Below are 14,905 nucleotides of genomic sequence, written 5' to 3' on the forward strand. Positions count from 1 at the left end.
ATCATCAGGGTTATAAAATAGAAATAAAGCAACCAATCGTTGTCACTATCAACACGCTAATTTATTTATAGGGGTGAAGGAGAGGGCTCTACTTTAGATCATTATTCATTCTCTTTGTTTGGACAAATAACAATTCATTTATTTGTTTTTAAAAAATTGGTGGTGTGATCAAAAATAACAAGCAACGATGAAAAGTTATATAAGTCTATTTATTTTATTTATCTCAACACTCATCATAGTTGCAGTATCACAACAGTCGCAGTCACAAACAATCTATGTCAATATAGCATCAACCAACACCAGTCAGACTTGTGGATCAGACAATACACCAATCAACGCATGTGCTGATTTGACGAGCGCGTTTGCGGCATTTGTCGGCAGCAACACGAGTGTTGACAGTAACGGTACATACGTCCCACTGACAATCATCATGTCACCAGGTACCTACACAGGCGACCGTAATGCCAACTTGACCATCTACAACCAAACAGTGACCATCACAACCGCCAGCACCACCGACAATGTCACCATCGATCTGACCAACAACAACGCACTCTACTTTATCTCGACAGATCTACCCGAGTCACTTGGCAATGTATCGCTGACCGACAAGACAGTAGTCACACTCAAAGGTCTCAATGTAGTCAATTTTTTCACGCCCAACGTGCAGACCACCGACACTGGTGTCATCATATCGGCCAACTCTAGCGCATCGACTGTCTTGACACTCGAGTCATGTTTATTCTCTAATATCACAACGGGCAAGGGTGCACTAGTCTACATGGAATCCGGGTACCAGGATTACAAGCTTCTCAACATCACTACATGCATCATCACCAACGTGACGGCTGGCAACACGATCATCTTTATGCAGAGCTCCGAATTAACGCTTACAGGATCCAATATAACGTACAATAGCGCACGTTATCTGCTCTACAAGACGTTTGGAGAGACTTCCATCACGGGTAACTACTTTTTCAAAAATGTCTTCCCCACCACATTTGACAATCAGCAGACGGGCGCGTTACTCTATTTCGGATACCACTCGCGTATCGCCCAAATCTATGACAACTCGTTCACGGGCAACTCGGTGTATGGCGGTATCATCATTGCGTACGCGTCACGTGTCAATGTCGAACAGTGCTACTTTACAGGAGGTCTAGGAACCAACGCGATCATCGTGACGGCCGGTAACGTCAATATCTCCAACACAGACATTACCCTCAACACGGTATCCAAGTATGGCCAGATCTACGCCACCGACGCGTCGATCGTCTACCTGTCCAATACTACCTTTGTCTCCAACATTGCTGCCAACGGCACATCCATCAGCTCGCTGTCAGGTTCGACCTTTTACATCGCCGATGTCATGTTTTGGAGCAATATTGCTCGTGACTCTGGCGGTGCAATCTATGCAACCGACCAATCAGTCTTCCACATCAACAATACCGATTTTGAATACAACAAGGCTGCCAACAATGGTGGAGCTATTTTCATGAGTGCCTGTGCATTCACAATGTCCAATGTCACATTCAACACCAATACTGCCAATAATGGTGGTATGGTATCTTGTACCAACGCGTCGACCATTCTCTTTGACAAGGTTATTACCAACGGACTCAACAATGACACTTCGACCAACAAGACCTCACACATTGTCGTTTGCGGACTCGGTGAATGCACAGTGGACGGTACCTCTAATACGGGAGGCACATGTCCCAGTGACGACGACTCTGGCAATGGTCTCTCCAACAAGGTCATTGCCGCCATCACCGTCGGTGTCGTCGCAGGTGTCGCTGTCCTCGGTTGCGTCATCTTTGTCTTTTACAAACGTCGCAAAAATCAATTAAAATATGGTGGTGGTAATTACCATTATTCAACTGTTAGATCTCCTCATTAGAAAAAATAAATAATTAATCAATGAATGAATTAAATAATTAAATAAATAATAAATAATAAATAACCTAAATAATAAATATTCTCCAAAAATCTCTGGGGACAATTTCTCAATAACAAAAAACTTGTGAACTCTAGAGCCAGGATAAATTTATCGCGTCGAAAATTCTTCGAGACATTTTTTGTTCATCGCTGGTCGTCATTTCATAAATGATAATATTTAAATTTAATTAAGATCACTAATGGTATAGTACACATCGTCATCATTGTTATTTATAATACATTTATATATTATTTATTTATTTATTAACATTTCTAAAAATGAAATTTTTTAATATTACATTTATTTTTTTATTATTATCAATTATAATTTCAGTATGTTTGGCTGGAGGAACAGTATATGTTGATCAATCTAGTACAAATACAGATGCAACATGTGGTAGCTCCGAAGAAGATGCTTGTCAAGATTTAGAGAGCGCCTTTGCAGTTTTAATGGCCGATGCAGACACTAGTTTGACCTCTATATTTGTTGCAAGTGGTACATATACGGGTGTAGCCAATGGAAACATTCAATTCTACAATCGTTCAGTTACCATTTATGGTAATGGTGAAACTGTATTTGACATGACTGGTGTAACCCCCTATTTCTTTAACTTGGCCCCTTCCTCTGACTCAATGATCACTGAAAATGATAATACAGAGTTAACCATTAACGAAATCACCATCATCAACTTTGACGGCTCTTTAACCAACGGCTCATTGTTTTACTCCTATTCAGAATCGGTCTATGTGACAATCAATATTCACAATAGCAACTTTACCAACATTACTGGTAGTATTGCCTATATCAACAATGTTGAAGGTTTTACAATGCTAGGTTCAGTCAACTTTGACGGATGTATATTCACCAATGTAACCTCTACTACTCAACCAGCCATTCAAACATTCCTTGTCCAGACTACCATCATTTATTGCACATTTACTCAAAATGATGCCAGATACCTAATCTATGTATCATTTGGTGCGCTCACAGTCACCAAGAATGTATTTACCAACAATAACTTTACCAATCTCAGTGTCGGTGCTTTAATCTGTGGTACATACATTAGATCGTATCCATTTGTTGTAACATCCAACATCTTTGACAATAACCAATTGTATGGGTCTGCCATCTTATCATATACCAGTTTAATGGTCAGTATCAAGAATAATGTATTTTCAAACTCCCAAAGCAATGCTGTCATTTGTGGTAGTAGTGATATCACGATCAACAACTGTACATTCACCAACAACACTGGAAATACATACGGTCAAGTTCATAGTACTGGATATTGTAACGTCGATGTACTCAGCTCTAATTTTACCTCCAACTCTGCCCAAAATGGTGCTGCCATCTCTTCACTCCCAACTGGAGCATCCACTACCATCTCTGCATCATCCTCCAACTTTATCAATAATACTGCAGTTAATGGTGGAGCCATCTATATGGGACAGACCGTTGCCACCCTTCTCAACGTTGTCCTCAACCAAAACAAAGCATCTGGTGGTGCCAGTACTGGTGGTGCTATCTACATTTACCAAAAAAGTGATATTTCTTTTATCAATGTTACTCTAAACAATAATGTTGCTATTAGTGCTCCTTCAATTGTATGTATATCTAGATAATTGTTATTATTCTCATTTATATATTAATTTAATTATTTGGGATGGTTTAGTATTGTGATGGTAATTCAAGATTATTTTTTGGTGAAAACGTAAATGGAACAGGAAATGTTGATCATAACAATCAACAATCACCACTAGTTGTTTGTGATGGAGTAGATGGAGGGTGTTCCGTTTCAGGTGATATTGAAGATGGAGTTTGTGGAAAGGAGTCTGGTTCATCTGCTCACAACAGCAATAGCGGTACCAATACCATTGCATCAATGATGGGTACTCTAATTAGTGTAATTACAATTGTCGGTATTACACAACATCTATTCATTTATATTTAGTTTAATAATAATAATAATAAATTATAATCTATTTTATTATACAAACTATTTAGAGTGGGTGATCTGTTGCTCTATGAATGAATGATCGTGTAATGATGAAATGACTCTTTGAAAGATCTTTTCAGAGAAGATATTACCTGATATCTTTCTTTGAGTAATTATCCCATTTGAATAGATTCTATCGCCCCAAGACTTTCGATTTCTTTGTTCTTTTCTCAGAGTCATTCCCTAATCAATAAGAGGGGCGTTGAAAATTCTCTGGGTTTCGAAAACCTTTGAGCTCATTAAACGAGCTCTTACCGCTATTTCCCGATTTTTTCAACCACTTGTAAAATTCCTTGGAGTTTTTTTTTAATCATAGCTCGTTTGGCTTAAATTAAACGAAAAGATGGTTCTGACCTCATCATGATATGATGGTTTAAACACCTCATTAGCCTCATTTATTGAGTCCAGAAGATTTTCTTAATCATTTCAATATTATATATATCATAACACAATACACATTACTTTCATTATATATTCGTATTTTGAAAAATGAAAATAATATTATTTATTAGTTTATTATTATCTATTATAACTCTATGTTTAGGAGGAGCAACAGTATTTGTTGATCAAGCTAGTACTAATACAGAAGCAACATGTGGTAGTACTATAGCTTTGGCTTGTCAGAATCTACAGACTGGTTTTGCAATGGTCATGGCTGACCCAGACACTAGTGCCACTTCAATGAACGTTGCAACTGGTACTTACAAGGGCGCAGTTAACGGAAACATTCAATTCTATAATCGTTCAGTCACTATCTATGGTAGCGTTGGTACTATTTTTGACTTGACTGGTGTAGCCCCCTATTTCTTTAATTTGGCTCCTGCCGCTGGTGTCGTCGTCACTGATGCCGACGTCACTCAATTGACCATCAATGAAATCGCAGTCATCAACTTTGACGGTACAGCAACCAACGGCTCGCTATTCTTCTCTGCTTCGGCGTCTATCAATGTCGGTATCGAAATTCGTAACAGTAACTTTACCAATATCCTCGGAACAACTGGTTCCATTGCCAATTTCGACAATGCTGATGGAAAGGTGAACGATGGTGCAGTCGTATTTGACGGATGTATATTCACCAATGTCAAATCTACCATGTCGGCCATTCAAACATTACTCGTCCCCGTAACCATCACTTTATGCACGTTCACTCAAAACGACGCCCGTTATATGATCTATGTATCATTTGGAGCACTTTCAATCACCAAGAACTCATTTGTCAATAACAACTTGACCACTCTTAGTGTCGGTTCATTGATCTATGGTGCCAACATTAGATCAGACCCATATGTTGTAACATCCAACGTATTTAACAATAACCAAGTGTACGGAGCTTCTATCCTCACACTCTCGGCTACGATGGTCAGTATCAAGAACAACGTATTTTCAAACTCCCAAAACAATGCTGTCATTTGCGGTAGAAGTGATATCACCATCAACAACTGTACATTCACCAACAATACTGGTAACAAATTCGGTCAAGTTTACGGTACCAGTTCTTGTAACGTCGATGTACTCAACTCTAATTTCACAGGCAACTCTGCTCTATATGGTGCCGCCATTTCATCAGTGCCAGCCGGCAATGTCATCGCTATCCAATCATCCAACTTTTACAATAACGCTGGTACCAATGGTGGAGCCATCTTCTTGAATCAAACAACTGCCACCCTCCTCAACCTTGTCATCAACGGAAACAAAGCCTCTGGTGCTGGTGCCGCAGTCTACTCTACTCAATCAAGTGATATTACATTTGAAAATGTTACTCTAAATAACAATTCTGCTTCTATTGCTCCTTCCATTGTAAGTAGTTTACAAACAAATAATATATATATTATTCATAATTATTAATTAATAATTTTATTCCCTTTCCCTTCCATTTATTTAGAGTTGTGATGGAAATTCAACACTTTTCTTTGGACCAAATGTAAGTGGTAGTGGAAATATTGATTACAACAAAAAAGAAACAGCACTTGTTGTTTGTGATAATACAGTATCAGGTGGTTGTAGCATTGACGGTGACATTGATGGTGTTTGTGGAAAGACCAATGGTAAATCAGGTAATAATGGTGGTGGATTAAGTAATGGAGCCATCGCAGGTATTGTCATTGGTGTTATTATCGGTCTTGCAATCCTCGTACTAGTCATTTACATTGTTTACAAGAGACATCATAATTCTATCAAATATCGTTCATTCTAAATTTAAATTAACAAAAAAAAAGAAATTAATTTAAATATATTAATAACAACAAATGGGTGGGAACAAAGGGTCAAAAATCAAACAAATAAACTTATAATCTATTTATTATAATATACATATTACATTTCTTATAAACCCGAATGTTAGAGATATTTTGTTCATACAAATCAGAGCGTAGTCTGAATTCGTTAGGTCGGCGACATCGAGCATATACGAGTTTTACAACTTTGTTTACGACTACACAAAAAAAAAAAAGACGACCTCTGATTTCTTGTTATTTATATTAATAATAACACCTCATACAATATTGTATCACAATAATGTAATCAATAGGTACTATATTTACATAACATACCAAAAATGAAATCATTTAAATTATTTATATGTTTATTATTATCATCAATTATAACTCTATGTTTAGGAGCAACAGTATTTGTTGATCAAGCTGGTACTAATACAGAAGCAACATGTGGAAGTACTATAGCTTTGGCTTGTCAGAATCTACAGACTGGTTTTGCAATGGTCATGGCTGACCCAGACACTAGTGCCACTTCAATGAACGTTGCAACTGGTACTTACAAGGGCGCAGTTAACGGAAACATTCAATTCTATAATCGTTCAGTCACTATCTATGGTAGCGTTGGTACTGTATTTGACTTGACTGGTGTAGCCCCCTATTTCTTTAATTTGGCTCCTGCCGCTGGTGTCGTCGTCACTGATGCCGACGTCACTCAATTGACCATCAACGACATTGCAGTCATCAACTTTGATGCATCTGTATCTGACGGTTCGTTGTTTTATTCGACTTCGGCATCGACCATGGTTGGTGTAGAGATTCATAACAGTAACTTTACCAATATCATCGGAACGACTGGTACCATCCTCTATTTCAACAATGGAGCTGAAACGTCGAACCAAGGTGCCGTTATCGTTGACGGATGTATTTTCACCAATGTCAATACTACCATGTCGGCTATTCAAGCATTACATGTTCAAACAACCATCTCGTATTGCACTTTTACCCAAAACGACGCCAGATACCTTATCATGGTATGGTACGGTGCACTCACAATCACCAAGAACTCATTTGTTAATAATAACTTTACAAATGTCCAACTTGGTGCATTGGTCTATGGTGGAGTCATCCAATCAGATCCATTTGTTGTGACATCCAACTTATTTGATAATAACCGATTGTACGGGTCGGCTATCCTCGCCTACACATCTACGATGGTCAGTATCAAGAACAACGTATTTTCAAACTCCCAAAGTATGGGTGTCATTTGCAGTGTCAGTGATATCACCATCAACAACAGTACATTCACCAACAACACTGCCAATACATACGGTCAAGTACATAGCAGCGGTGCTTGTAACGTCGACATTATCAACTCTAATTTCACATCCAACTATGCTCGTATGGGTTCAGCCATCTCATCAATCTCACCCAACAATGTCCTCTCTATCGCATCGTCCAACTTTATCGATAACTCTGCAATCGATGGTGGAGCCATTTACCTATCACAAACAACTGCCACCTTCCTCAACCTTGTCATCAACGGAAACAATGCCTCTTCTTCAGCTGGTGCCATCTACGCTACTCAACAAACTGATATTTCATTTGAAAATGTTACTCTAAATAATAATGTTGCCACTACTGCTCCTTCAATTGTAAGTAGATCAAACAGAGACTGAAATATTTATACTTATTTTATTTATTTAATCATTTAGGGTTGCGATGGAAATTCAACATTATTTTTTGGATCAAATGTAAATGGTAGTGGAAATATTGGTTACAGCGATCAAGAATTACCACTTGTTGTTTGTGATAATACAGTATCAGGTGGTTGCAATATTTCAGGTGAAATTGATGGATCCATTTGTGTTGGAAATACTCATAAATTGAGTAATGGAGCCATTGCAGGTATTGTCATTGGTGTTATTATCGGTCTTGCAATCCTCGTACTAGTCATTTACATTGTTTACAAGAGACATCAAAATTCTATCAAATACCGTACATTCTAAATTAATTACAAATTAAAAGAAAATTAAATTAAATTAAAATATTAATATTATTCCCAAAAAATCAAATCAATTTTAATCTCTTCGATTAAGCTTTGATTTGGGGAAAATTCCTTTGTTTTTAAAGCTGTTGTAAATTTCTCGTATTCTTGCGAAACTCGTTGTTTTCTGGTCTTTCGTCAAGAAAAGATCGCCCCATGTCCAACTGAAAAAAAAAAAATATGGGGATCTTTTCGAGATTGTCAAAGAGAAATCCTTCGACTGGTTAAAGGATTCTTCTGTTGCTGAGATGTCGTCGTTGCACCTCGACACATTTAAAAAGAGGAGGAGAGTACACATCATGATCTTGTTTACTCTTTTTATTTCACCTTAGTCGTCATTATACGTTTATTCAAAGATTTTAGTATCTCTTTGTTTTTATATCTATAGTTTTTTATATAAGATGATCAAATCATTATCATTCATCATTTTTATTTTATTTGTTGTTTTACAAGTAACACAAGCACAAAATCTTGTATATATATTTATTAATAATCAATCTCAAAACACAACTGTGGCATGTGGTAATGATGGCACACCACCCAATGCATGTCCAACTGTTGACTATGCCATAGCCTCGACACTGTTTACTCAAAATACTGCAACTAGTCCTATTAGAATCGTATTTTTGCCGGGAAGTTACGCAGCCTCGTCTACTGGTAACGACTTGTCAGTCTATAACCAGACCATTACCTTTGCTGGCTCGGTCGAAGACCCTACGTCGGTGGTGATTGATTTGTCCAATACTACCATGTACGCAGTCAAGGTGAAGCCCACTGGTCCCGTTCCAGCCACCACAACCATCACCTTTACAGGTTTGACTATTGCCAATCTGCAAATACCACAAGTTGGTGCCGGTGGTATCTTTTACTCGGACCAATCAACCAGCGATGTTGGTATAACATTCGACACTTGCATCTTTAACAATATCGCCTCTCCAGATGGCTCCATTGTTAATATTGTCGGTGGCAGTGCAAACACTCAATCTGTATTCTTTACACTGTGCTCATTCAACAAGGTGCAAGCTTATGATGGTGCTGTTATCCGTTCGTCATCGGTCGACGTAGTTCTCAACTCGTGCAACGTCACCAAATCGACAGCTGGCAACTTTATCAATGTCGTCAATGCCGACCATCTCATCGAAAACAATGCATTTGTCTACAACACCATTATCGATGGTGGCGACAACAACAATAACATCTCGGCATTGATCCATGTGTCGTCGAGTTTTGGACATGTCCAAGGCAACACATTCACCGGTAATGGTCTTACCACCCAAATCAACTATGGCTCCAACAGTGCACTCGTCTATCTACAAGACAGTAATACTACAGTCGGTCTCACCACCTTCCAAAACAACCAACAAATCAGTGCTATCGTAAGTACCTCTGATCAAAGTAGCTCTGGATCCCCCGTCAACACTATCAACGTCAACTCGTGCTCGTTTACTGGTAATGTCGCCGGTGTAAACGGACAAATCCAATTATACAATGCCAAAGCTTTCCTCACGGCCGTTAATTTCACCAGCAACACTGCCCCCAATTATGGTGGTGCCATCTTTGTTGCCAACGGTGCAACTCTCTCCTTGTCCAGTGTCACCCTAACCAACAATACCGCTCGTCAAGGTGGTGCCATCATGGCAACAGACTCTACGCTCAATGTTGACGGATCCGTCTTTAGCCAAAACAATGGTCAACAATCTGGTGGTAGTATTCTCCTCTATTACAATTCTAGCCTTACCCTTGTAAATTCTCAATTCTCTTTTAATCAAGCTGGTTTTGGTGCTTCTCTTGTAAGTAGAAAAAAACAAACAATTAATTAAAATAAGTAATTAAATAATAATATTTACCATTTTTTTTTTAAATAATAATATTATAGTTGTGTCAAGATTTATCAACTATTGCAATGTCAAATATATCATCAAATAATAATACTAATACCAATATTACTTATACTGGTGCCGTTGATTCGCCATTGGTTACTTGTCTTAAAATGTTTAATGATCAAGGTTGCAGAGTTGCAGGAACCGCAGACCAACCAGATGCTTATTGCTATGCACCCAACGCCAACAACAATAACAGTGGAAGTGGTGATGGACACAAAGGCACCAAATCATATGATCCTACCCCAGGTCAAATTGCAGGTATTGTCATTGGTGTATTGGTCGGTATTGCTATCATCGTCCTCGTCGTATTCATTGTTTACAAGAGACACCAAAATGCTAAAAAATATCGTTCCTTTTAAAAGATCCTAAATTTAACTCATTCAATTAATATAATTAAATAAATAAATAAATAAATAAATAAATAAATAAATAAATACTTACAATAATAATTAAATTAAATGTCATTCCATTCTCTGGTATGCGACGCTTGGGGACTCGAAAAAAAAGATATTTTCAGACTCGGTTTCATCAAACATATCGAGCTTTAAGGTCCTTAAGCTCGGTTTTTGCGAAATACTTGGTATAAAGGGTGTTGCAACCACCTTAATATAAATAGACACCATGGTGGAGAAACCGTTTCATATCAGATCAAAAAAAGAGAGAGATAAATTAAGATGAATAAATTATTCATTACAATTGTTTTTAGTATACTTGCATCGATTATTTGTAGTTGTGCTGCTGCAACTACACCAATCATATATGTAAGCAACGATTCAGTTAATAATAGTACAACATGTGGAGGTGATCAGACAGCTGAAAATGCATGCTCGGATATTCAGAGTGCTCTGGCTTCATTCCAAGCATCGTCGGGTCCAATGACCAATGGAAGTAGTTTGACGATCAGTATGTCACCGGGTAGATACTTTGGAGAGATGAATGCAAATCTAAAGGTGTACAATCAAACCGTCTTTATCACATGTACAGAGGCTGCAACTGGAGGCCACACAACCATCGACTTGACCAACGTGACATCATACTTTTTAGAGATTGATTCTTCGCTCGTTGATAACCCCAATCCCACTGACACGACCACACTGACTGTTTCTAGTGTCCACTTTACCAATTTAAACATATCGAAACCATCTACACCACTCACCGGTATCGTTACATCCGACTCTATGCCATCCAATGTTGACGTCACTTTTAATGAATGTACATTCAACAATATTTCGACACCTCAAGAAGGAACGATCGTCAGAATCACCCGTTTGGGTGGTACGCAGTCGCTCAACATTAATTCGTGTGTGTTTACCAACGTCGTGTCAATCGGTGCCGACATGTTCCACGTCGCTCATATCACGGTCAATATCAACGACACGTTGATCGAGTATTGTCAGGGTGTTTGGATAATCAACCAAATCTATGGTGAATTACATATTAGCAACTCGCAATTTGAAAATAATGTGTTTGAGCAGGCCCTCATCTTCCAAAACATGGTCAAGAGTCTGGGCAACACCAACTCGATCACCAACTCGACCTTCTCCAACAACCAATGTTTTAATAGAAGTTTGATCGTTGCAAGCGAGTCGAACCTCGTCCTTTCGACATCCACATTCCAGGGATCGGTCAATACCAGTGCCATCCAAATCGGACAACACAGTGATGTCTTGATCAACCAGACACTATTCACTGACAACAACAACACCATCGCCGGTCAGGTTGGTGGACAAGTTGTCGTTGTCGATGATTCCAACGTCAATATCACCAGTTGCACATTTAGCAAAAATATCGGTGTTAGCGGCTCGGCCATTTCAGTATTGGCATCTGATCCATTCAACACTGTCATCATCATTGACACTTTGTTTACCAACAACACTGCATTGGATTTCGGTGGTGCCATCTATACCAAAATGTCAGCCGTCTCTGTCAACGCATCACAATTCATTGGCAATAAGGCATACAGTGCTGCAGGTGCCATTTACTCGGTCAGCTACTCCAATGTCACTTTAAGCAATGTCAATATGACCGATAATATTGGTCAGGGAGGTGCTATTGTTTGCGGGTCTTACTCGTCGGTTATAATTAACGATGTACAGTCTTCAGGCAACTTTGATACCACCAACAACATTCAAAAGTCAACTTTGGTCACTTGTCTCAGTGGTAGTGGAGGTTGCACAGTATCAGGTACTTCATCTGATGGTATGTGTCCAGCCAACCACGATTCATCTTCAGACCGTCCCCGTCGCGGTTTAACATCTGGTCAAATTGCAGGTATTGTCATTGGTGTACTAGTAGGCGTTGCCATTCTAGTTTGTGTCATCTATATCTTTGTAAGAAGACATCATAATAGTAAAAAGTATCGTTCATTCTAAATATTAAATAATAATAATAATTAGAAACAAATAAAATAAAATGTATAAACCCAACAAACTTTATATTAAATAATAATAATAATTATTCGACTGAGGAGAGGGTGTATGTATCTTTGCAAAAAAAAAAAAAAAGTATTTTATAATTTATATTTTGAGCTGTCTATGTTTTAAATTATCTTAAATTAGTAGTTTAGTTTAGTTTAGTTGTTATATATACATGTAACAAGTAGAATGTTAAGTAATGAAGTTTTTAAAATAGTTGCTCAAGTATCATCTGTAGGTTTTCTTTCTTTTGTTTTAGTTTAGTTTGCAAAGATTATGATCATTAACTCACTTTCTTTCTTTCTCTTTTTCTCTTTAGAAAATTGATTATATAGATAAACAAAATATAGACAATTTAGATAATGAATCATATAAATTATTAGATCAATTGACAGAAACATTATTACATTTTGATACACCTTTGAAACAATGTCTGAGATATCGAGGGTACACTCTGACAGAGACCGAGTGTTGTAGTTTGATGGATATATTGATCGATTTGAATAATCGGTTGTATAGATTCTTTACATCACACCAAATCATAGTCGGTGCAATGCAATTGACACTGTTTGTCAGTCTCAAGGCATTTGGTGAAGTCAAAGACAATGTCAAACGAAACTATTATTTCACTGTTGTAATACCACCTTTAATATTTAAATTTAAACATATCTCTGGTAATTCAAGTGTAACTATAAATAATATAAATAATTAAGTTAATAATAATTAAAATATTAAATCTTTTTTTATTTTCTTCTTTTTAGATTAGATTAGATAAAATAGTTGATCATTTAAATTTAACATTGATTGATGAACAATTGGAAACATTTAAATTGGATACAAAGAATGGACATGAAGAATATTTAAAGGATAGAGATGCAAGAATTTCTGGGTGTTTGGGTGCGTGGATTGAAAATGTGATGCAGGGGAGACTGGTGTTGTTGTCATTGACGAGTATTAATGATGTGGTTACTTTTTACGCGATCAATGCACTCAAAGAACACGAGGCAGATCATGTCAAAGAGATTCTGCATATACACTTTACAAAGGCGTTTATTGATCGTCTCTATGCACTGTATAGGCATATAGACGGACCGATCATAGACAACTCGGTCAAGATTGTGGCGTCGGCGGTGCTGTCGTCGTCCATTTGCACGTCGATACGAAATCTCGAGTGTCCGGCAACCTTTTTGCCCATGCCAGAGACACGTGATTTCATAGGCGTGTTGATGCAGCATGGTCGACTACTCGAACAAGAGCACGAGGACGTGGTGTTTGACTCGTTGCTGATGCTGTCGAATTTGACGAGTGACGCGACCGATAAAGACGAGTATTTGGAGATTGCAGTGGAGTTGGGGTTGGTGCAGCTCGTATGTGATTTGACTCTACAACCGCTGTTTTCGCACGACGGTACGACTCGTGAACTGTCAGAGTATATCGTGTCGATGGTGTATAGTATATTGGACAGAAGCAGTAATACTTGGCAGACGTGTATCCCACTCTTGCAATGTTTGCAACACCTCTACGCCAACTTGCACCCCGATAAGAGTGAGCAAGAGTTTCTCAACATACTCTATGGGATAGACGTTATGTTGCGGACTGCCGATTTTGACTTTACGCATTTCCGTCAGTCTGGTTTCCCCAAGCTCATCGTCGACACGCTACACACGTGCACTAATGACGGTATCCGCGCACAGGTAGTGCACATTATATTCAATTATTGTGAGACACTCTTTTCCATGTCACCAGACACCCCTCTCTCGGCACCAGATGTATCCTGTATGCTGAATGCACAGGTCTACACCTTTATCAACCAGACTATCCCCACCACCCCACACCTCCACCTCATCAGCACGTCGCTCATGTTATTCTCTATCCTCGTCAACTATCATCCTCTTCAAATCACACCTCTCCTACTCGAAAATGGAGTTGTCGATTCTTTATTTTCAAGATTCTTGAAACCAATTCACTTTAATAATAATAATATTAATAATAATAATAATGATTCAACTATGGATACAACAGAAACAATGACACCAACAACAGAGATTAAGAATCCATTATCAAAAACAAATTATAAATGTTTGTTTATGATTGTAGAGTTGATATGTGTTCAACTACAAGGTACTGAAGGTTGGCAGCCATATGTTTTAGAGTTTATAAACAAAGGTTTGTTACAAGCTTTCCTCTCTGCCATTGTATTTGAACCACTTGCTCCGTCCGCCATCATTGCCAATTGGTCTTCTTTCTTCATGTCGCTGATCAATGGTCCTGACCCAGTTGAAAATCTGTTTTACAAGAAGCATTTCCTCGACCTTAATATTGTCGCTTATCTACAGAAATTGTCTCCCATCTTTTCTAATATTTATTGGGATTTATGTGATGTCGAGGATTACCAATAAAATATCCTAAAAGTTTT

The 14,905-nt window shown here is 38.1% G+C and overlaps 4 protein-coding genes across 4 annotated transcripts; all 4 read left to right on the plus strand.

Moving 5' to 3' along the window:
* Positions 1–187: 187 nt before the first annotated feature.
* DFA_06916 (uncharacterized protein) lies at positions 188–4,265 on the plus strand (the record flags this gene model as incomplete). The annotated part of the gene is made up of 5 exons (XM_004358103.1): positions 188–737; positions 1,215–1,862; positions 2,273–3,543; positions 3,612–3,858; positions 4,252–4,265. 5 exons carry the CDS (start codon positions 188–190, stop codon positions 4,263–4,265), a joined length of 2,730 nt encoding a protein of 909 aa, XP_004358160.1.
* Positions 4,266–4,424: 159 nt separating this feature from the next.
* Positions 4,425–6,129, plus strand: DFA_06917 (polymorphic membrane protein repeat-containing protein; the record flags this gene model as incomplete). Its single annotated transcript, XM_004358104.1, has 2 exons — positions 4,425–5,732; positions 5,818–6,129. The coding sequence occupies 2 exons, from the start codon at positions 4,425–4,427 to the stop codon at positions 6,127–6,129; spliced, it is 1,620 nt and encodes a 539-aa protein (XP_004358161.1).
* Positions 6,130–6,489: 360 nt separating this feature from the next.
* On the plus strand, positions 6,490–10,434 carry DFA_06918 (uncharacterized protein; the record flags this gene model as incomplete). Its single annotated transcript, XM_004358105.1, has 4 exons — positions 6,490–7,800; positions 7,861–8,143; positions 8,646–9,982; positions 10,069–10,434. 4 exons carry the CDS (start codon positions 6,490–6,492, stop codon positions 10,432–10,434), a joined length of 3,297 nt encoding a protein of 1,098 aa, XP_004358162.1.
* A 315-nt stretch (positions 10,435–10,749) lies between these two features.
* DFA_06919 (uncharacterized protein) lies at positions 10,750–14,888 on the plus strand (the record flags this gene model as incomplete). Its single annotated transcript, XM_004358106.1, has 5 exons — positions 10,750–12,405; positions 12,652–12,723; positions 12,809–13,174; positions 13,251–13,918; positions 14,438–14,888. The coding sequence occupies 5 exons, from the start codon at positions 10,750–10,752 to the stop codon at positions 14,886–14,888; spliced, it is 3,213 nt and encodes a 1,070-aa protein (XP_004358163.1).
* Positions 14,889–14,905: the final 17 nt, after the last annotated feature.

Source organism: Cavenderia fasciculata (assembly GCF_000203815.1).
Source record: "Cavenderia fasciculata unplaced genomic scaffold Scf_ET2XIPL01CNAVH-3, whole genome shotgun sequence".
Lineage (NCBI taxonomy): Eukaryota > Evosea > Eumycetozoa > Acytosteliales > Cavenderiaceae > Cavenderia > Cavenderia fasciculata.